Source organism: Microtus pennsylvanicus, chromosome 6 (assembly GCF_037038515.1).
Source record: "Microtus pennsylvanicus isolate mMicPen1 chromosome 6, mMicPen1.hap1, whole genome shotgun sequence".
Lineage (NCBI taxonomy): Eukaryota > Metazoa > Chordata > Mammalia > Rodentia > Cricetidae > Microtus > Microtus pennsylvanicus.
This window is the reverse complement of record NC_134584.1, coordinates 34,287,605-34,311,830: the sequence shown is the minus strand read 5'-3', so window position 1 is coordinate 34,311,830 and position 24,226 is coordinate 34,287,605. Positions and strand designations below refer to the sequence as shown.

The 24,226-nt window shown below is 38.5% G+C and overlaps 1 protein-coding gene across 1 annotated transcript in view; it reads left to right on the top strand.

The window, feature by feature from the left end:
* Hcn1 (hyperpolarization activated cyclic nucleotide gated potassium channel 1) overlaps positions 1–24,226 on the top strand; it is a 348,290-nt gene that overhangs the window by 249,164 nt on the left and 74,900 nt on the right. Inside the window, exon 4 of the mRNA XM_075976028.1 lies at positions 16,271–16,489. Within this exon, the coding sequence (XP_075832143.1) occupies positions 16,271–16,489 (219 nt within the window). The remainder of the gene's footprint in view (positions 1–16,270; positions 16,490–24,226) is intronic.

The following is a 24,226-nucleotide window of genomic DNA, read 5'->3' as shown; positions in this document are numbered from 1 at the left end:
ATAGGAAACCTGAAATGACCCTAGCCTATAGCAATACTGACAAATATCTTGCATATAATCATAGAACCTTCATCTGGTGATGGATGGAGATAGAGACAGAGACCCACACTTGGGAGCACTGGACTGAGCTCCCAAGGTCCCAATGAGGAGCAGAAGGAGGGAGAACATGAGCAAGGAAGTCAGGACCACGAGAGGTGCACCCACCCACTGAGACAGTGGAGCTGATCTACTGGGAGCTCACCAAGGCCAGCTGGACTGTGACTGAAAAAGCATGGGATAAAACCGGACTCTCTGAACATGGCGAACAATGAGGGCTGATGAAAAACCAAGGACAATGGCACGGGGTTTTGAACCTCCTCAATGTGCGGGCTTTGTGGGAGCCTAGCCAGTTTGGATGTTCACCTTCCTAGACATGGACGGAGCGGGGAGGACCTTGGACTTTCCACAGGGCAGGGAACCCTGACTGCTCTTTGGACTGGAGAGGGAGAAGGAGAGGAGTGGGGGGAGGTGGAGAAGTGTGGGAGGAGGGGGAGGGAAATGGGAGGCTGGGAGGAGGTGGAAACTTGTTTTTTTTTTCCCTTTTCTCAATAAAAAAATAAATAAATAAAAATAAAATAAAATAAAAAAGAGATAACAACCAAAGAACAAATATGACAAATAAATAAGAGGGAGCAAAAGCTATCATATCAAATTTGGACATGGAAACATAAGAGGAAGAATAAAGACCTGAGAGCAGATACAATAGTTAGAAACCCACTTATTTTCAGTCACAAGTCCCAAAAAAAACACCAGGCTAATAGCTATAATGTAGAGAACTTGTTGCAGATCCCTGTAGGCCCTGTGCTTGCTGCTTCCATCTGTGAGCTCACATGTGTCTTGCTCCCTTGATATAGAATGCCTTGTTCCTCTAGTGTATTCTGTCTCCTCTGGTTCTTGCACTCTTCCTACATCCTCTGCCTTAAAATTCCCTGAGCTCAGGTTGGGGAAATTTGATGGAGACCTCATATTTAGACTCATTCTCCATGTAATGTCTGGATGTTGTCTCTGCATCTTTTCCCATCTACTGAGAAAGGAAGCTTCTCTGATGATGACTAACTAAGGTTTTGGTATCTGAGTATAGTAGAACATCATTATGAGTCATTTTGTTGAAGTTTCTTAGGCAAGTAGTCCTGTGAGTGAGAATGAGTGGGTCTCTGACTCTTGTGCCTGCTCTTGGACTCTTTTCCTTCTGTTAGGTTTCCATGACCAACTTTGGCACGGTAGTTTTTGCTTCATCTTATTATATTTTCTTTGTTAGTTTTGTTGTGATCTCATAGAAGTCTGTTCTTTTCTAAAGAGAGACAGAAAAAGAGTGAATCCAGAGGAGTAGATAGGGAGGAACTGGGAGGAGTATGGGGAGGGGAAACTATAATCAGGACACACTGCATTAGAAAAAAATCTATTTTCAGTAAAAAGGAAAAATCAAATAATAAAACAAAATAAAAAATATATTCAATTAATCTTTCCATATCTACCATTGCCCTCTGGGTCATCTACTTGTCTCTTTAAAAGCCTCAATCTCTATGTTCATCCTTGTTCTACTTTGTGGCCAGATAATTATTTTTGTTCTTTTGGGGAAAAACTTTTAATCAGCCTTCCATGAGAATACTGGAGTATATTTCTATAGCAAATTGTCTCCATTCAGCTGACGAATTCAGAGGTACTATTACTAACTGTCTCCAGTGTTTTGGGTCTCTGTTAAAGAAAACCTCATGGGGGAGTTCGGCTAAGCAAAACTCTTCATTTAATGGCCAAGTAACAGAAGAAAAAGGAGAGGGAGTCATGGTCCAACAAACCCCTTAAAACAAACCCCAATCCCCTCAGGTCTCCTAATAATAGACAAGGTTCCATTCATCTGTATGCATGTTAACTGTAAGGATTCTGTCACTGTTCTCAATCATACTGTCTCCTAAATACCAGTTTTGCTCTACAGCCACCATTGAGTAATCATGTTTTTACCAGTTTACTCATGTTCTTAATAAGACCATTACAGAGCTGCTCACCTTAATTTCTGCATGGGATTGAAATAGTGTGCTTTCCTTGAGTATATAATAAAATAAATTTTAATGCCGCTGAAATTGACATTATAGTTCTAACACAGACATACTCAAATCTGTAAAAGAATACACAGAGGCTGGAAAACTGTAACATCATATATTAAGAAAATAGGACAATTTTAGTTAACTTTTTAATCAATATACAAAATTAATAATGCATATATTATGTTCTGCATAATGTTTAAACCAATGTGATCCTATTTATCTCCCCAATTTTATTTTATAATTAAAAATATTTAAAATCCTTTCTAGCATCTATAAACCTACAGTGCATTGTTCTACTGCACCTGAGCACACCACAGTGCCTCGATTCTATTTAGTAATAACCTACTACTCATCAATCATCTTCCCTCTGACCCTCCCTACCAGGACTAGCCTACTATATGCTACTCTCAACTTCCATAAAAACAGCGTTTTTAGTTCTCATTCATGAGTGAGATTATGCAATGCCTGTCTTTGTGCTTCTGACTTTTTCACTTACTGTATTTTTCCAGACACTGCCATTGATTTCACAAATGACAGGATATCAGTCTTGTCTCATTGATGAATAATATACATATTTCTGCTACATTTTCCTCATTTGTCAGGTTATGTACATTATATATTGTGGCAACTGTGCATTATGCCACAGGGATAAAAATGTATTAATGCTCTTCATGCTTAGTTTATTGCCATTAATGTATAATCAGGAGATTGACAGATCACATGTTCAATCTAATTTACCTTTTGGAGAGCTCTCCATGCTTTTTTCCAAACTGACTCTAATGCTCTGAAGTCCCATCAATTGTATGCAAAGTTTTCCTACATTAAGATGATACACTTCAGAGAAGTTTGTTGTTTAAAAATGATGAAAAAAGGGTGTCATCATTGAACTTAAAGTTCAATTGAAAAAAGTAAATCACCATCCACATACTTTCCATAGTCAGGAAAATGTAGGAAAAATAAGCAAGTTTCAAGGTGTATTTCTATGCCTTATTTAGAAGCAACGTTGCTGTTTTTAATCATTCTGATAAATAAATTGAAAAATCAAATTGAAAGAAGACTTTTTGAATCAACAAACATACTTCCTCAGAATCTGTTCGACAGAAAATATATGGAGAGACAAAGTTCTTGTTGTAGAGAACCCTATAGTAGCAAAATCTAGAAAACAGGAGAAAGTGGGTGAATTGACTCTGCCATGAACAACGATGGACTGGCATACAGTTATGTGATTAGCAGGTCATTCAGAAGGAGTTTTGTGTGATACAAATAGAATGCATGTGTGTGTGTGTGTGTGTGTGTGATCTATTCTTGTACAGAATAAGTGCTGACTTATATTGTATGTGTATGTGTGTGTGTATGTGTGTGAAGCTTTATATGAGCATGGGAAAAGGTACAGAGAGCTGCATAATTAATTTTCTGGGAAATAAAAATGAGGAGAAAGTGAAGACATGTAGAAAATACAATGAATAGAAAAGTTAAATGTATTTGATGAGTAAGAAACTTCATAGGATATACATTTAATTCTACACATTTGTGTGTGTGTATATGTTGCTGTTTGTTGGGAACTAAATGTTCAAAGACAGATTTCAACAGGTGAGTTTGACTGCTCTCTTGAATGTATTATCCTAAAAAATAGACATGATAGTGTGGTGGTACACAACCTTAATTCTAACATTAGGAGACAGACACAGATGGTACTCCATGATTTTAGGTCAGCCTTGTCTACACAGAAAATTCCAGGACATTCAGGGCTACACACACACACACACACACACACACACACACACACACACACACACAAATAATAATAATATAAAAATAGAAGAAGAAAAAGATTTAGTTTTTCCTTTCCACCATTCTACATTGCCTCCCAAGAAAGCCGAGAAACACGGGGTTACACAGAAACAAGCCTTTCTCAAAACAAAATAAAAACAACACAAACAAACAAATAAAAAAAACAAAAAAAAAAAAACAAAACTAGAAGTGACTTTTGGCTGGGAACTTCCTTGGACATTTTAATTTCCCCCTTCTGTCTATATATGTCCCAGTGCCTTATGAAGTGTAGCAGAAGTAGTACTGTGCATGACATTCAATATTCATCTACAAAATTTAGTGATTCTCGATCATATTCATTGGAAAGAAAGCTGTTTAATGCCCATGTTGAATCATACGGTTTTTAAAGGTTCACTGGTATAAGAGCACCAAGACAGGGCTCCTGCCCTGGGGTGTGGACACATACAGGTACATGTGATTGTTAATACCCAGGGGCAATGCTACGGGTTAATGACTGAAGCTGTGTATGAACATAAAAGAGGTTTAAGCCTTGTGAGACAAACGAATGTGTCTTAGTTGCTATTTGAATAGAACACCTAGATAAAAGATTTGCTTTTTTGGTAGTGTGGTCTATAATAAATTCACTTTTGGTTTATTGGTAAAACTGGAATTTTATGAATACAATTAATTTTAAAAGAAAGGGCATATTCAAGACTTTCATAGAATATATTGTTTTGTTCTTTGAATATGTGCTTCTTGTTCTTGGAATATCTCTTTCTTGCTTGTGAAATATGTACAATTTGAGAACATCTTTTTTTTTTAATTTTTTTATTGATAAAAGGAGGATAAAGAAAAGAAAAAAAAAAACAAATTTCCACCTCCTCCCACCAGCCTCCCATTTCCCTCCCCCTCCTCCCACTCTTCTCCCCCTCCTCCCACTCTTCTCCCCCTCCTCCCACCCCTCTCCCCTTCCCCCCACTCCTCTCCCCCTCCCTTTCCAGTCCAGAGAGCTGTCAGGGTTCCCTGCCCTGTGGTACGTCCTAGGTCCTCCCCCCCTCCATCCATATCTAGGAAGGTGAACATCCAGACTGGCTAGGCTCCCACCAAGCCAGCACATTGCATAGGATCAAAACCGCGTGCCATTGTCCTTGGCGTCTCATCAGCCCTCATTGTTCGCCATGTTCCGAGAGTCCAGTTTTATCCCATGCTTTTTCTGGTAACAGTCCAGCTGGCCTTGGTGAGCTCGCAGTAGATCATCTCCACTGTCTCAGTGGGTGGGTGCACTCCTCGTGGTCCCGACATCTTTGCTCATGTTCTCACTCCTTCTGCTCCTCATTGGGACCTTGGGAGCTCAGTCCAGTGCTCCAGTGTGGGTCTCTGTTTCTATCTCCATCCATCGCCAGATGCAAGTTCTATGATGGTATGCAATATATTCGTCAGTATTGCTCTAGGGTAGGGTCATTTCAGGTTCCCTATCCTCAGCTGCCCAGGGAACTAACTGGGGACCTCAGCTTGGGCACCTGGGAGCCCCTCTAGGGTCAAGTCTCCTGCCCACCCTAAAGTGGGTCCCTTAACTAAGAATTGTGGTTCCGTGCTCCCCTATCCAACCTTCCTTTATCCCGATCCTCCTGTTTCCTCAAGTCCACCCTCCTTCCCTTCTACCTTTTCTCTCCCCATCTCCCCTAACCCCCATCCCACCCCACCCCCAAGATCCCACTTTTCCCCCCGGCAATTTTGTCTACTTCCCTTATCCAAGAGGATAACTATATGTTTTTCCTTGGGTTCACCTTCTTACTTAGCTTCTTTAGATTCGCCTATTGTAGACTCCGTGAACCCTATTTATGGCTAGAAACCAATTATGAGTGAGTACATCCCATGTTCGTCTTTTTGGGCCTGGGATACCTCACTCAGGATAGTGTTTTCTATTTCCATCCATTTGCATGCAAAATTCGAGAAGTCATTGTTTTTTACCGCAGCGTAGTACTCTAGTGTGTATATATTCCATACTTTCTTCATCCATTCTTCCATTGAAGGGCATCTAGGTTGTTTCCAGGTTCTGGCTATTACAAATAATACTGCTATGAACATAGTTGAACAAATGCTTTTGACATGTGATAGAGCATCTCTTGGGTAAATTCCCAAGAGTGGTATTGCTGGGTCCAGGGGTAGGTTGATCCCGAATTTCCGGAGAAACCGAAACACTGACTTCCACAGTGGTTGCACAAGATTGCATTCCCACCAGCAATGGATGAGGGTACCCCTTCCTCCACAGCCTCTCCAGCAAAGGCTATCCTTGGTGTTTTTGACTTTAGCCAATCTTACAGGTGTAAGATGATATCTCAAAGTTGTTTTGATTTGCATTTCCCTGATCGCTAAGGAAGTTGAACATGACCTTAAGTGTCTCTTGGCCATTTGAACTTCTTCTGTTGAGAATTCTCTGTTCAGTTCAGTGCCCCATTTTTTAATTGGGTTAATTAGCATTTTAAAGTCTAGTTTCTTGAGTTCTCTATATATTTTGGAGATCAGACCTTTGTCTGTTGCGGGGTTGGTGAAGATCTTCTCCCAGTCAGTAGGTTGCCTTTGTGTCTTAGTGACAGTGTCCTTTGCTTTACAGAAGCTTCTCAGTTTTAGTAGGTCCCATTTATTCAATGTTGCCCTTAATGTCTGTGCTTCTGGGGTTATACCTAAGAAGCGATCGCCTGTGCCCATCTGTTGTAGGGTATTGCCCACTTTCTCTTCTATCAGGTTCAGTGTTTTCGGGCTGATATTGAGGTCTTTAATCCATTTGGACTTGAGTTTTGTGCACGGTGATAGATATGGGTCTATTTTCATTCTTCTACAGGTTGACATCCAGTTGTGCCAGCACCATTTGTTGAAGATGCTTTCTTTCTTCCAATGTAAACTTTTAGCTCCTTTATCGAAAATGAGGTGTTCATAGGTTTGTGGGATAAAGTCCGGGTCTTCTATACGATTCCATTGGTCGACTTCTCTGTTTTTATGCCAGTACCACCCTGTTTTCATTACTGTAGCTCTGTAATAGAGTTTGAAGTCAGGGATGGTAATGCCTCCAGAAGATCCTTTATTGTATAGGATTGTTTTGGCTATCCTGGGTTTTTTGTTTTTCCATATAAAGTTGATTATTGTCCTCTCCAGATCTGTGAAGAATTTTGATGGGATCTTGATGGGGATTGCATTGAATCTATAAATTGCCTTTGGTAGAATTGCCATTTTTACTATGTTGATCCTCCCAATCCAAGAGCAAGGGATGTCCATCCATTTTTTGGTATCCTCTTCAATTTCTTTCTTCAATGCCTTAAAGTTCTTGTCAAATAGATCTTTCACTTCCTTGGTTAGATTTACCCCAAGATATTTTATGTTGTTTGTGGCTATCGTGAATGGAGAAGCTTCTCTGATTTCCCTCTCTGCTTCCATATCCTTTGAGTATAGGAGGGCGACTGATTTTTTGGAGTTGATCTTGTATCCTGCCACATTACTAAAGGTGTTTATCAGCTGTAAAAGTTCTTTGGTGGAGTTTTGGGGGTCGCTTATGTACACTATCATATCATCTGCGAATAACGAAAGTTTAACTTCTTCATTTCCAATTCGAATCCCCTTGATCCCATTATGCTGACTTATTGCTATTGCTAGAACTTCCAGCACTATATTGAAGAGGTATGGCGAAAGTGGGCAGCCTTGTCGTGTTCCTGAGTTAAGCGGGATGGCTTTGAGTTTCTCTCCATTTAATTTGATGTTAGCTGTCGGCTTGCTGTATATAGCTTTTATTATATTTAGGTATGACCCTTGTATCCCTAATCTCTCCAAGACTTTTAACATAAATGGATGTTGAATTTTGTCAAATGCTTTTTCAGCATCTAATGAAATGATCATATGGTTTTTTTCTTTCAGTTTATTTATATGATGGATTACATTGATAGATTTTCGTATGTTGAACCAGCCCTGCATCTCAGGAATGAAGCCTACTTGATCATAATGGATAATTTTTCGGATGTGTTCTTGGATTCGGTTTGCCAGTATTTTGTTGAGGATTTTTGCGTCGATATTCATGAGTGAGATCGGCCTGTAATTCTCTTTCCTGGTTGAGTCTTTGTGTGGTTTTGGTATCAGAGTAACTGTAGCTTCATAAAAGGAATTTGGTAATGACCCTTCTGTTTCTATATTGTGGAATACATTGAGGAGTATAGGTATTAGGTCTTCTTGGAAGTTCTGGTAGAATTCCGCATTGAAACCATCTGGCCCTGGGCTTTTTTTGGTAGGGAGGTTTTTGATAACAGCTTCTAGTTCTTCGCGACTGACAGGTCTGTTTAGCTTGTTCACCTGGTCCTGATTTAATTTTGGTAAATCGTATTTATCTAAGAAAGTGTCCATTTCTTTTACATTTTCCAGTTTAGTGGCATACAAGCTTTTGTAGTAAGATCTAATGACTCTCTGAATTTCCTCTGTGTTTGTGGTTATGTCCCCCTTTTCATTTCTGATCTTATTAATTTGCAAATTTTCTCTCTGCCGTTTGATTAGTTTGGATAGGGGTTTGTCAATCTTGTTGATTTTTTCCAGGAACCAGCTTCTTGATTCATTGATTCTTTGGATTGTTTTTTGTGTTTCTATTTTGTTGATTTCAGCCCTCAGTTTGATTATTTCCAGTCTTCTACTCCTCCTAGGTGAGTCTGCTTCTTTTTTTTCTAGAGCTTTCAGGTGGGCTGTTAAGTCTCCAATATGTGCTTTCTCTGTTTTCTTTAAGTGGGCACTTAGTGCTATGAACTTTCCTCTCAGGACTGCTTTCATAGTGTCCCATAAGTTCGAGTATGTTGTTTCTTTATTTTCATTGAATTCAAGGAAGACTTTAATTTCTTTCTTTATTTCCTCCTTAATCCAGGTATGGTTCAGTAGTTGACTGTTCAGTTTCCATGAGTTTGTAGGCTTTCTGGGGGTAGCATTGTTGTTGAATTCTAACTTTAATCTATGGTGGTCTGATAAGACACAGGTGGTTAGTAATATTTTTTTGTAGCTGTGTAAGTTAGCTTTGTTACCAAGTATGTGGTCAATTTTCGAGAAGGTTCCATGAGCTGCAGAGAAAAAGGTATATTCTTTCCTATTTGGGTGGAATATTCTATAGATGTCTGTTAAGTCCATTTGCTTCATTACCTCCATTAATTCTCTAATTTCTCTGTTAGGTTTCTGTCTGATTGACCTGTCCATTGGTGAAAGAGGAGTGTTGAAGTCTCCTACTATTAGTGTGTGCGGTTTGATGGCTGCCTTGAATTTTAGCAATGTTTCTTTTACATACGTGGGTGCTTTTATATTAGGGGCATAGATATTCAGGATTGAGATTTCTTCCTGATGAATTTTTCCTGTTATGAGTATAAAATGTCCCTCTCCATCTCTTTTGATTGATTTAAGTTTGAAGTCAACTTTGTTAGAAATTAGTATGGCCACACCTGCTTGTTTCTTAGGTCCATTTGCTTGATAAGCCTTTTCCCAGCCCTTTACTCTGAGTAGGTGCCTGTCTTTGTGGTTGAGGTGTGTTTCTTGTAGACAGCAGAATGTTGGATCCTGTTTTCGTATCCAGTCTCTTAGCCTGTGCCTTTTTATAGGTGAGTTGAGTCCATTGACATTAAGTGATATTAATGACCAGTGGTTGTTAACTCCGGTCACTTTTTAAGTAGTAGGGTTTGTGTGTTTCCCTTCTTTGAGTTGCGCTGGTGAAGGGTCTCTAGATGTCTGAGTTATTGAGGTCTTTGTTGGACTCCTTGGTTAGTGATTTTCCTTCTATTATTTTCTGTAAGGCTGGATTTGTGGCTACGTATTGCTTAAATTTGTTTTTATCCTGGAAAATTTTGTTTTCTCCATTTATGGTGAACGAAAGCTTGGCTGGATATAGTAGTCTGGGCTTGCATCCATGGTCTCTTAGTTTTTGCAGTACATCTATCCAGGACCTTCTGGCTTTCATGGTTTCCATAGAGAAGTCAGGTGTAAGTCTGATAGGTTTACCTTTATAAGTAAGTTGGCCTTTTTCCTTTGCGGCTCTTAATATTCTTTCTTTATTCTGTATATTTTGTGTTTTGATTATTATATGGCGAGGGGATGTTTTTTTTTGATCCAGCCTATTTGGGGTTCTGTATGCCTCTTGAACCTTCATAGGTACATCCTTCTTCAGGTTGGGAAAGTTTTCTTCTATAATTTTGTTAAGTATATTTTCTGGACCGTTGAGCTGCACTTCTTCTCCTTCTTCTACTCCAATTATTCTTAGGTTTGGTCTTTTTATTGTGTCCCATATTTCCTGAATGTTTTGTGATGAGAGTTTGTTGGACTTGCTGTTTTCTTTGATCAGTGCGTTTATTTTCTCTATGTTATCCTCAGACTCTGAGATTCTTTCTTCTATCTCTTGTATTCTGCTGGTTATGCTTGTTTCTGTAGTCTCTATTCGTTTACCTAGATTTTCCATGTCCAGCCGGCCCTCTGTTTGTGTTTTCTTCTTTGCCTCCATTTCATTTTTCAAATCATGAACTGTTTCCATTATCTGCTTGATTGTTTTTCCTTGCTTTCCTAGGGTATCATTCACTGATTTACTCAATTCCTCGAACTTTCTGTTATACTTCTCATCCATTTCTATAAGGGCGTTTTTTATATGCTGTTTAAGGGTGTCAATCACTGTCATGAAGTCAGTTTTTTCTCCTTCTTCATGATTAAGGTGTTCATGTCCTCCTGTTGTGAGGTCGCTGGCTTCTGGTGGTTTCGTGTTGTTCTTCAGATTGTTGGGTGAATTCTTGCATTGGCGTCTCCCCATCTCTTCCTTCCAATATTCTCCTATGGATCTTCTTTTACAGGATCAGGTCTTCTTGCCAACTGATGTACCTTCCAAGTGATGTCACTCCCCCGTGATGTTTCTCCTGGAGTCCAGTTCCGATCTCCTTGCTGCTTGGTTAGCTTCCAAACAAAGGCCCACCCTGCTTGCTGCAGGCAGGTTATGGAGACAAAGGAGCTACCACCTTCCCCTTTGCACTCACCTTCGGGTTCAGTCCCAGCGCCCAGGCAGGCTGAACAGGGCGGCACTCTGCTCCAAGAAGGGAGGGATGGAGGGAGACAGGGGGTAGGGGGATCTGGATGTAAGCTGGATGGGATAGGAAGAGAGAGGAGGTACCGGGCAGTGTAGCCCTGTAGGTTGATCAGGAAGTGTAGGCGGGCTGTTCCCGGGTGCCGCAGCACTCGCTCACCACAATGATGTCTCACTAGGTGCCCTGATGAAACTCCGTGCTGCTTGGTTCGCTCGCAGACAAAGGGCCCACCCTGCTTGCTGCAGGTGGGCTATGGGGACAAAGAAGCCCCCGAGCTCCCCTTTACCCTACGCTTGGGGTTAGGACCCAGCGCCCAAGCAGGCAGAGCAGGGAGGTTCTCTGCCACCAGGGAAGGGAGGGGGAAGAGAAACAGAGGGTGGGGGGATCTGGATGTAAGCTGGATGGGATAGGAAGAGAGAGGAGGTACCGGGCAGTGTAGCCCTGTAGGTTGATCAGGAAGTGTAGGCGGGCTGTTCCCGGGTGCCGCAGCACTCACTCACCACAATGATGTCTCACTAGGTGCCCTGATGAAACTCCGTGCTGCTTGGTTCGCTCGCAGACAAAGGGCCCACCCTGCTTGCTGCAGGCGGGCTATGGGGACAAAGAAGCCCCCGAGCTCCCCTTTACCCTACGCTTGGGGTTAGGACCCAGCGCCCAAGCAGGCAGAGCAGGGAGGCTCTCTGCCACCAGGGAAGGGAGGGGGAAGAGAAACAGAGGGTGGGGGGATCTGGATGTAAGCTGGATGGGATAGGAAGAGAGAGGAGGTACCGGGCAGTGTAGCCCTGTAGGTTGATCAGGAAGTGTAGGCGGGCTGTTCCTGGGTGCCGCAGCACTCACTCACCACAATGATGTCTCACTAGGTGCCCTGATGAAACTCCGTGCTGCTTGGTTCGCTCGCAGACAAAGGGCCCACCCTGCTTGCTGCAGGCGGGCTATGGGGACAAAGAAGCCCCCGAGCTCCCCTTTACCCTACGCTTGGGGTTAGGACCCAGCGCCCAAGCAGGCAGAGCAGGGAGGTTCTCTGCCACCAGGGAAGGGAGGGGGAAGAGCGAGAACATCTTTTTGACATAATGTACAAATTCTCCTGTATGAAGAAATATACAGAATATTTCTACATAGAAAAAATGTATGCATGTCCAATATACTATCGGCAGAGGATAACCAAAGAATATATAGATAGGTATCTTGTCTTAAATAAGCTTTTTTTTAACTCATGCATTTGTAAACTTCTTTGTATGTAACCTCTCCGTGGGATAATTTAATGTCACATCCTGACTTTACTTCGTCAGCAAGAACAAGTCTCACTAAGAACCCTAACTCACATGTCCTTTTGATATTATTGAGCATCTTCTGGGTTAATCTCAAAAGTGGTATTGCTGGGTCTTGAGGTAGATTGTTTCCTTATTTTCTGAGAAACTGCCATACTGATTTAGCCAGCTGTACAAGTTTGCACTCCCACCAGTAATGGAGTAGCATTCTCCTTATCCCATCCTCTTTAGCATAATCTGTCATCAGTGCTTTTGATCTTGGACATTCTGAAAATTGTAAGATGCAATATCAGAGCTGTTTGATTTGCATTTCTCTGATGGCTAAGAATGTTGAGCATTTCCTGCAGCGACTTTCAGTCATTTGCATTCATCTGTTGAGAGTTCTCTGTTTGGGTCTGTACACCATTTTTTATTGGATTATCTGTCCTTTCGATCTCAAGTTTCTTGAGTTCTTTGTATATTTTTAACATCAGTCCTCTGTTCTATGTGGGGTTGGTGAAGAACTTTTTCTATCCTATAGGCTGCTGTTTTGTTTTGTTTACCATGTCCTTTGCTTTACAGAAGCTGTTCAGTTTTAGGAGGTATTATTTATTAATTATTGCCCTCAGATTCTATGCTACTGGAGTTATATTCAAGAAGTGCCCATGCATTCAAGTGTACTTTTCACTTTCTCTTCTATGAGGTTCAGTGGTTGGTTTTATGTTGAGGTCTTTGATTCATTTGTACTTGATAACTATGGATCTATTTGTATGTGCTCAATTATGCTCATAGCAGCATTATTTGTAATCGCCCGAACCTGGAAACAACCTAGATGCCCCTCAGCTGTAGAAGGGATAAAGAAAATTTATTACATTTGCACAATGGAGTACTACACAGTGGTAAAAAATATTGCAATCTTGAACTTTGCAGGAAAATGGACATACCTATAAAAAAATATTGAGTGAGGTTACTCAGATCCAGAAAAACAAATATAATATGCATTCACTCATAAGTGACTTTCAGACATAAAGCAAAGAACACCCAACCTACAGCCCACAACCTCAGAGAACCTAAATAACAAAGAGGACCCAAAGAGAGACATACATGAATCTATATAGGAAAGGGAAAAAGCCAAGATCTCCTGAGTAAATTGGGGATGTGGGAGTCATGAGAGAGTGTACAAGGGGAGGAGGGAGGAAGGGAAGGTAGTAGAGAAAAATAAATAGCTCAATAAAAACAATAAAAAAGAACCCTAATTTTTTCTGCTAAGTGTAGCTGCTTGTTTTATTTTTTAACAAGAACATTGTGCTTCAACACTTCTCTGTGTGGGCTTTTACATCGTGTCCCATTTCATTTTTTTTAAACAAACATATATTTGAATAATTTGAAACCACAACTATTTATTTGTTCATTTTAATTTTAAATAGCCTTTTCAAATCTTTATATTTAAGGTTAACATTTACAAGAATAATTTTCTGGCTATAAGATATTTAAATTGCCCTCAAACTTAAAAGAACTTGAACTTCATTAATGTATATTACTCTCATCATAGTAGTCTCAATAATTTTGCTAAAATTTTTATGTTTTTAGTGAAATCTATTGGAATCATATGCTATGTTCTGAGCCTATAGAGCAGCGGCAGTACACACACACACACACACACACAGAGAGAGAGAGCAGGTATGTGGTGCTATACAGATGACTGTCAATTGGTGGGGTAGGAAGATGCGTATAGACACATGAATCAGCAATGTGGCATCTTAGGTATTTCCAACATGGCTGAGCCACAAGTAGGTCTAAGTTATTAGTAGAAACAAAAACAGCACAAACAGAGGCAACAATAGCAGCCACAATAAAAGCTGCAGGTGCCTATTGCATAGTCCTCATGGTGAAAAGCCTACTTACCCATAATTCCCAGGATCCCATCTCTACAGAGTCTTCACAAATATTAGATCCCTTATCTATCTTCAATGATAGTGCTGGCAGGACTCAGGTAACCATTATAAATGTAATTGTTTTTTAACCATCACATCTAGAAGTTTTCATGTCTAGTTTTGATTTTGTTTATTTTTGTTTTTTGAGACAGGGTTTCTCTTTTGAAATTTGCTGTAACAGCACCAAACAAATATTTACAAACTTACAAAAACAAGTTAATTTTAAAAATACCACACTTTATAGAAAATAGTGCTCAATTTTCATATAATGCTTTAGATGAACAAATTACTGACAAGAAGTGCAATTTTGGTTATACTTTCCCTGAGACTAAATAGAAAATAATAGGATTCATAAACAGACATTTGGAACTGCACAAAATTTCCTGCAACTGCCTCTGACTTCTTTCATAACCTTGATAAGTTACAGGAAATGCCAGAGGAAGCATTGAAATGCCATTGCATAGATTAGCATTAAATTCAATGTAAAAGCAATAGAATTGATCCCTGTGGTCAACTTGTTCCACGTCTTGAAGGCGCTGATAAATTCATGAGCATATATATGTAATAAAATTTTATGGAAATAAATGAGCAAGTACACAAATGAGGTCAGTATCCTGTATTTATGTCCATTTCTGGTAATATATTTATGTTTGTTACACTTGGTTTGAAGACAGCCTTACTGAGGAAGCTGAAGGAAGAACACTTGGGCTCTCTGCTTCTTGGCACCTCCGTGAAACTATAACCATATCAAAATTCAAAAGTCCAATTAAAAATTCCATCTCAGACAAGCTTGGGACTGATTTCTGTGGTTTAAATATTAATAAAAAATATCATTCCGTGTGAATCATCAGCAACAGATGTATCAAAATTTACATTGTAAAGTGATGGATTAAAAATCCATCTTAATGTTCTCACAGCCTAGGAAACATTTTTATTAGCTTCAGGAACAGTTGTATCAACCAAAAAAAAATCTTCTTTTCAAAATTAAAACAAATATCAAGATGTATTTGTGATCTCACATTAGCCAAGAGCAACTGACATTGCTATAAATGTTATCCTTGATAGTAGAGCTAAAAATTGCATAAATTGTACTAGCCTAAGAAATAATTTTCAGAAGAGCACTGATATAAGTCAATAAAGATTAACATTTTTATGAATAACAATTTTATTGAATAACAATAATTATTCATTGTATTTTATATCACTATAACACCAATATTATTTTATAGTTTACACATTTCTGTGTTATTCATATGTTACTATTATCTCATTTTACTAGTAATAAATTTGTGTAAAGGAAAAGTCTTCATATTCTATTACACTTTGTGTTTTTCTTTTGGGTTTGAGTTAATGCCCTACCATTTTTGTTTTACAGTTGTCCTCATAAAGAATGTAAGTCCTGACTAGGGGCAGGCAAACTTTGAAAGGCATTTGAATTTGAGATGGTCATGGTGGCACACACTTGTACGCCTAAGAGTATGTCATATAACAATACCCCACTGTCAGAACAACAAAACATACAAACAAGTTGCTTAAATTTTTTGCAAAAAAAAGCATAATTAACAAGCTCTTTTCTTTCCAATTGAGATTGAAATAAAATTTTGACATGCCTTCAGATATTTACAAGTCATAATTAAGACCAGCCAGCTTTGGAATATTTTAGAATGCCAACCAAGTTATGTTTGTAATTCCAAAACATTTTTGATTTTTCATTTATAAATCACAGAAATATTAAAAAGCATTTATATACCAAGTTGCAGTCATGAAACTTGAGCTGTATAGTATTGACAAATTTTTTTTAATTGAGATTTGCATGCTTAGACCCACTTGCTACTTTTCTCAGCTTGCATGTACAATTATGATTCCCTTGTAACATTAACTGATATTCAACATTTATTCTTAAGAGTTATTATGACATATGAACAATTTTCCCAAATGGAATATTACTTAAAAACAACTTAAAGCTGAGAGTTTATGAACTAAAATATTGTTATTTCTGTTTTATCTTGATAGAACAGATTTGAATATCATTGAGTCATTTGCTTTAGCATCCAGTAAGAAGTTATGTATACTTGTTTATTTTCTAATGCTTCTGTGGCTACATTGCACTTATTTTTCCTTTTATTATCCTGTTGGTTCAGTCCATTTTCTTTTCTCTCATGTTTCAGAATGATTCTTGGGGAAAGCAATATTCCTACGCACTCTTCAAAGCCATGAGCCACATGCTGTGTATCGGCTATGGAGCACAAGCGCCCGTCAGCATGTCCGACCTCTGGATTACCATGCTAAGCATGATCGTTGGGGCCACCTGCTATGCCATGTTTGTTGGCCATGCCACAGCTTTGATTCAGTCTTTGGATTCTTCAAGGAGGCAGTATCAAGAAAAGGTATATAGCTTTCTTTCTCAAATATTCAAGCAGCTTTTTGATAACAAAATTTAATTGTGTTCAAGTTAACATACCAATATCCCTCTATTGAAATTGTGAGGAGCTTAAATATTTAAGTGCAAGAGAGTCTGTTTTGATATTTTCAGATTCCCACTGAGATAATTTTCCAAGACATGATTTTATTTGTTTTGAATTATATTGATATGTGTGTATGTATATATGTATGTGTGTATACCTGGTGATGTAACTCAGGTGGTAAAGTAGCCCTAGCGTTAATCCCCAGCATGACAAATGACAGGCATGGAGCAACTGACTTGTCATTTCAACATTTGAGAGTTGGAGTCAGGAAAGTCAGGAAAATCAAGGTGTCATGCTCGGCTATATAGTAGGGTTGAGGCTAGCCTAGTCTGAAAATTTTATATACATAAATTCTCATTCCTTAAAATATAATTATATCTCTAAAATGTGTAAAGAAGATATACACAATGTCCCCATGGTTAAGGTTGAGATTCTATATTCTAAGAGTCAAATTTCAATTACTGGACTAATATATTATTAATCCCTCACTAATTCACACTACAAGAAACAGAAGTCTACAGAAAGAGCCAGTCAGCTTTGCCCTTTTTTCTGGCTGCCTTTTACTCTGTGTTATAAATAGTAATTTACATTATAATCCACAGACTTAGCCTACTAAGCACTGGCTGCCCTTATTGCTACAAAACTCATCACACTCCCCAGGGCTGTTTGAGTCAGGGTTTCTCAGCCCTGTTTGTCCAGGATGTGTAAACCAGACTGGGTTGGAATTCAAAGATCTGCCTACCTCTGCCTCAGCCTCACTGCCTCCTGAGTTCTGGGATTAAAGCCTTGCACCATCCATGCCGGGCAATACTGTCTAGTATTAAAAGTCATGTTTACAGCTGCTAGCTTGTCTTCCTGTGCTCAGTGTGTTCATGGAAGTAGCTGCCATGTTAAACTTCTCCTAAATGAGTAGAAGAGGACAAAACCAAGTTGAGCTATGATTTCCTTACATTTTATTGTTTAAAACAATTTCTAAATTTAAATATCTTTTGATCATATTCTTCCCCTCCCTCAAGTCCTTCCAGATCTGCTCCCTTTCCCCTACTTGCCTACCCAACTTTAAATTCTTCCTCTAAAATCAAACAAAAAGTCAATATCATAACAAAACCAAGGGGGGGGGGGACTGTGGAGTCCATAATATGTTGGTCAGCAACTCCTGAACCTGAGACCTGCTCTGGAGTGGTTGAATCCCAAATGTCACTCCATTGAAAAGAACTAATTTTCCCTCTCCCAACAGATACAACTGACAGTTCTTCTGTTTTTTAACTTTTACTCTAGTGGCTAAGTTTTCATTCATTCATTCATGCATTCATTTGTGTTTTTAAAATAACAAAATAAAGTATAATAAGTTGAAGCAGGACCATCGTGCTGAATTTGGACAAGACAAGACAAAAGAAAGAAAAGTGCCCAAGAAATGGCACAAGAAACAGACATTCACTCATTCACAGAATCCCACAAAACCACTCACCTGGAAGCCACCATATAAGCACAGAGGGCTTTGTGTAGACCTGTGTAGACCCTGGGCATGATGGTTCTTTTGCTAGACCAGGAGTATCTGATTTTACCCTAGGTTCTTGTGCTATCTACTCTCAGGTTCTTGGTCACCCAGGCAATACCAGTTTTCCTTTTGCGGGATGTGCCTTAAGTAAAATCAAATAATGGTTGGTTCTCACACAAGCTCTGTGCCATCGTCAGCCTAACATATCTTTCAGGTAGTGCACCATTATAGAAGAAGAGTTCCTGGCAGGCTTGGTGTTTGCATTCCCTTTTTGATAGTGTGTAGAGAAACTTCCTGTACCAAAATACCTGTAACTAGGTGTTCACACCTTGACACAGAACATTTCTGGAAGTAAGATATAAAGTAATGATATAAAGTAAGTGTGACTGGTACCAGGTTAGATTCAATTATTCCAAAGAGATGAATGTCACACTAATTGTTGCGATATATACAAAGTCGTTGCCGTTATAACCCTGTAATGGGAGTCAAAGAACAAAGATGTTTGATTTTGCTCAGATAGATCTACAGTGACACCAACCAGCATAATCAGCAAGTTGACACTTTGATGATGAAATCATGAGAGGTAAACTGTCAAATTTGCCTTGAGGCTTACTTTTAAGAAAAAAATAAATTGTATAGAACAGTAATCAAAAGACTATATAAAGCCGTTTAGCTGAAAATCCTATTTTAATTGAAATTCGGGCTTATTTTATGGTGATATAAGGCTAGAACATCATATTGTGAAATTTGTTCTTACACCAGTTTTTTCCCTGTTGTTTTCAATGAAAATGTTGACTTTTTTTTATCATTTTCTATGAATATTGCTACATATTTTCTTTTTGTTTTTTATGTCAATATATTATTTACACATTGTGAAAATTTTTAATTTGCTTCCATATTTGCATGTTTTATTTATATATTTATTAAATATTGTAAATAATATACAATGTGTAAATATATATTTTCTTAAAACAAACCAATATTCATGATTACATTTTCAGAAAGATGAAATTATATGTGTATGCATCTGTGTGTGCATGTATGAGTGTGTATTTGCGTGTGTGTGTGTGTGTGTTTGTGTGCATACTGAGACAGAGTCTCACTCTGTACAACAGGCTGGTCTTAAGTTCACAGCAAACATACTGCCTCAACCTTCTGAGTGCTGTGCAAAAATTTTGTTGTACAAAATTAGAATTTGTGGAGTACTACTTTTTCAAGAACAGGTAATTAAAATATTAAACTTATACCAAGAGACAAAATGTTCAAATTCTTTTTGTGTAATTAATGTAAAGAAGTGTAATTAGTGTAAAAATATCTCAATTTGTAAGTAGACATAAAACCATGTATCAATTATTGAATTGGACAATTTTCTGTAAGCTGATTTTTAACTAGCCAAATTGTATTAATTTATCTGAGTTAACAATAGCCCTGAGTTAGAAAGCTGGGAATCCAAAGCTGCTGTCCTTTGCAACCTATTCAAATCTCACTCTAAAACAACTAACTTACAACAAAGTAACTAGAGAACTGTTGGTTTACCCAGGGAAGGAAACACTAATTGTTTATCCAGTACCAAATGGTCAGTCCTGAAAACATACACACAAATAACATTATACAGACTGAGCAGGTTTCATTTAGGAATTTATATGTAAATATGTATATAAGGTAATATACATATAACAACTATTAATTTAAAAAGTGGCCATGAATTTGAAATAAAGCAAGGAAAGATATATGAGAGAGTATGGAGAGGGGAAAGGTAAAGTAGAAATGATGTAATTATCTTATAGTCTCAGAATATAAGAAAAAATAAAAGGATATATAATTATAAGGTGATTATGACTGTGCATATGCTTTTGACAATACGCCCATCGAGGGTGACTTGGATGAAACATTAGTGCAGGATCAGCTTTTAAAATCTTAAGTCTCCTTTAACCAAATCTCTTTTCCAAACAGCAAACCATTTCTTTCTCTTGAAAATAATCCTAGATTCTCCTCTTCCACAACTTTCACTCTGCCTACTCCCTTTCCTTAGACACCCCTGAGGTCTTCCTAGGTTTTTCTTGTATTTGAGCTCTAGGGCTCCTTCCAGATCATGCCAACCTTGACTCACCTGAATGTTATATACATCCTCTGTATCCAATTCAGTCCAAATGCTGTGATAGGAAGACCCTTCACCCTTAATCCTGATGTGTGTGCTTAAGACCCAAACACGGAAACATAAGCATTGTGGACGTGAGGCTGCCAAAATTCTGCTGTGAGGCAATGAGAGAGGCGGATGTTTAGAGCTGCTCCCCCTTACCCTAATCTATAAATAGCTATGGAAAAGTCGTGAGTGAACTTTGCCAAATGTCATCACATGAATATATGTAAAACACCTTCCAAAAACTGAATTTTGTTATTTGCATGTATGCAAATGTATTGTTTCATCAAGGTTTTAATTATTGATACTTAGTTGTATATTTATTTTATGTATTTTGAAATCTCACGCTGCTGCTCAGACTGCCATGGAATACTGAGATTAAAGTTCTCCTAGTATCAACCCCCCTGGTACCTGGGAGTCCTTATTTATGTACCTCCCCTTTGCCTGAAGATAGATAACTTTTTAGAAAATACGTTTTTGAATACATTTTTGTTTTTTTTTTGTTTTTTTTTTTTTAAATTCTGAGGTCAATCACTTACTCGTGGAATTAAAGGATCTATTACGAATTTGACTGCCACCAGGGCTGAAGAAGTTTCATAGTTGCTGAGTTATAGCCAGTAAGTTCTGCTTCAAGGCCTGATGGAACTCCCTGCCTCGGGAAGACCCAAAACTTGTTTCCAAAACATTAATTATAAATCACCAATTACATAATAAACAACACTATAGAACCAGAAGAATGAGGAAATAAGCAGGAACCTTTTGTAGTTCTGCCCATGATCCTTTTAAATCAGGCTGCTACTTAGAGCTCTTCTTTATCACAACAAAGAGAGTAAATTGACCTACTACTGTGGTAGCGTCTTAGGATTTCTATTACCCTGAAGAGACACCATGACCACAGCAACTCAAATAAAGAAGAACATGTCACTGAGGCTGGCTACAACTCAGAGGTTAAGTCCATTATCATCATGGTGGGAAGCATGCTAGCACACAGGCAGACATGGTGCTGGAGAAGTAGCTAAGAACTCTACATCTAAGTTGGCAGGCCACAGAAGAGAGCTGATAGTGAACCTGGCTTGAACACCGGAAACCTCAAAGCCCTCCCAGTGACACACTTTCTCAAAAAAGCCCCCACACACTCCAAGGCCACACCACTCTGTGGGCCTGTGGAGACCATTTTTGCTCAAACCACCACACGTAATATTTCTTCTATTGTTTTGAAGGCAGGATGTTCTTGACCTTAGAAAAATAACGGTTAGCCAGTGCTTACCTGAATTACATCTGACACATAATTTTTTCTTAGGATCCTTATTAAAGGGCAGAGATATCACTGAGATTCATTGTTTTCAATAAAACAAACAAAATCCCTTTCACTTTTTTCCCCCATAACTGGTAAACATTTTCTTTCTCCCTTTACAAATGAGGGTGATAAGAACATGAGTCCCTGTGGTTCCTTAATTAAGCCAGAAAAGATCCATGAAGTTAAACTGCTTACTTTACCTCTGGAGACCTGAATTCAATAAATTCTAGTATGTTAAATTGGTTGTACTCCAAAATTTCCCGGGCCAAGAACATCCTAAGACTGTGACTCTAATAAGATACTTGTACAGGAAACCTGCAGTGTACGCGCCTTGTATCAGTGTTTTTTTTCTCTAAGTATTTCTTTTATTTTTTAGATTATAATTATATCATTTCCCTCTTCCATTTTTCCTCCAAACTCTCTCATACAGCCCTCCTTGCTCTCTTTCAAATTCATGACCTCTTTTATTCATGATGTTTGATATTTATTTCTAAATCTGTAAGTGTAACATGCTCAGCCCACATAACCACACTGGTTGGTTCTCTACTACCAAATGGTCAGCCTGTAAAATATACATGCAAGTATGTATGCATACTACTTGATGAAGAATGATATTTTGTATTCTCAGCTGAATAAAAGAATGCTTTTTCTTGTTATACATACTGGAGCAAGTAAAGATTTGAACCAACCATCCTAACCAAAAAGAAAAATAATTCAGTTAATTGCAAATTATTTCTACCAATGGATCTTAAAATGTTGTATTTTTTTATTTATAAAGCATATATAGTTCCTCTCTTTCCTCAATGACAGGTTTTGCTCTAATATTCAATGTTCTATGTTAAAATTCCCTACATGTATACTGCTTGTACCTATAGTTCCAGAAATATACAAATTGGTAGAGATTTATCCTCATTAGGCCTTGTCAGTAGACTGCAGTTTCTGCTTTGAAGCACATGGCAACTTCTAACACTAGCACTAAGGCAAGAGTTTCATTTTCTGTTCTATTGATACAACTACGAATTTCTTCTACAAGTGTTTGAATTTTTTTTTACTACATTTTACTAATTTCTCTTTCAAGAATTTAATTTTATTTTACTTAGGTTCCTTATCTATCACAAAATATAAAGCTCTTGTAAGTCATTTTTACACAATAGAAACTGGTGTCCAGGGCTGCAACCATTTGACAGGAGTCCTCAGTGGAGAAGGTGTCCCCACTCTTCTGCACTGTAAGTCAGGTTTGTCTAGTCAGATTGCTGGTACCCACTGGAAAGTGACCTAGAGGATGTTAATGACATCAGTAGACAGAGATAGATATCAGGCAATCAGAATTCTAGTTAAGAAAACAAGTCATAACATCAAGTGGGATATGATACAGTCCTGTTTAGACTGCAGGTTCTGTGATCAAATCAAACAAACACATTCCGATAGAATTACTAGCACAGATATTAAATATCAAATGATAACTTCAGCCTGATAAGTAGACACATCAATGAATAAAATCCTATAAACATTATTATTTGTGAGTCAGTGGGATCCAAATAGTCATCAGGGAAAAATAATCTGTGCACTAAGTATCAAAATCTTCTATCTACCAAATGCCTGTTTATTGAATGTTTATTTGTGTAACATTTATCACAAGAGATTGGGAAACAATGAGCAAATATGTATGTCATTGTTCCTTAGGAGGTTTTCTGTCATTCAGTGGGTGAGAACAGGGGAGTCAAAATTACTAGTAACAAGATTCAGTGGAAACTGTACATCATGAAGTCTTTTAATTATGAGTTAGTTAATAAAAGAAATGCAACATCATGATAAGACATTGTAATATTTTACATTGCATTTATTTATGTTCCATATACTGGGGAGAGAGTGTGTGGAGAGAAGAAATTATCTTAAGAGGCAGGAAAGATGAGGAGAAAGAAGACGTTGCACTGGGCCCCTACAGACAAAACATCAGTGTGAAAACAGCTGGGAAGACCCAAGAACAGTCAAGGAAAGTGTGACTGAATCCCAGAGCAAAGATGACCTGGGAAGTATACAACGACACAATCATAGTGAGAGAGACTTTATAGATCTCAATAGCCCTCCTGTAGTTCTGCTCCAGAGGCCATCTGGGAACACAGTCTCCAAGCTGGTCCTTGAGCTGGGATGCTTTCCAAATTTTTGCTGTGTTTTATATTCATTTCGTGAGTTGGTGAAAACAAGCATTCTTGGGCCCCACTCCCAGAGTTTCTGCTTCATTAAGTTTGCATATGAATTATAGACTTGCATTTTCCAAAAGATCCCAGATACTACTCACCGGATTTCTGAATGTCTGAATCTGTACCATGGTCAGTTCTCCCTTTGGCAGCATGGCAGTGGTAAGAGAACAGGACACACTCATCTCTGTTCAATCTCCATTCATGAGAACTTAGACATGCTGCTACTGAAAGAGCCCGAGAAACTGACAGCTCTGTGAGCAGCCAGCAGTTCTTTCCATGGGGAACAGGTAGAGAAAATATTAAAGTGAGAAACTAGTGTCCTCTGCCAGAGATACAACACTAAGAAACGGAGGCAGGAAAATGGTTGCGGTTCTCTTTGCAATTCCTGCACTGTGTGGAAATCAGAACTCCCCGTGAGATCTCAAGCCTCTCGAATTTCATTCAGAAAGTGGAGAACCATTATTTCCTATGCCCCTACTCTATACAAAGATGGAAGACAGCAAATATGAGATGCACAGTGCAA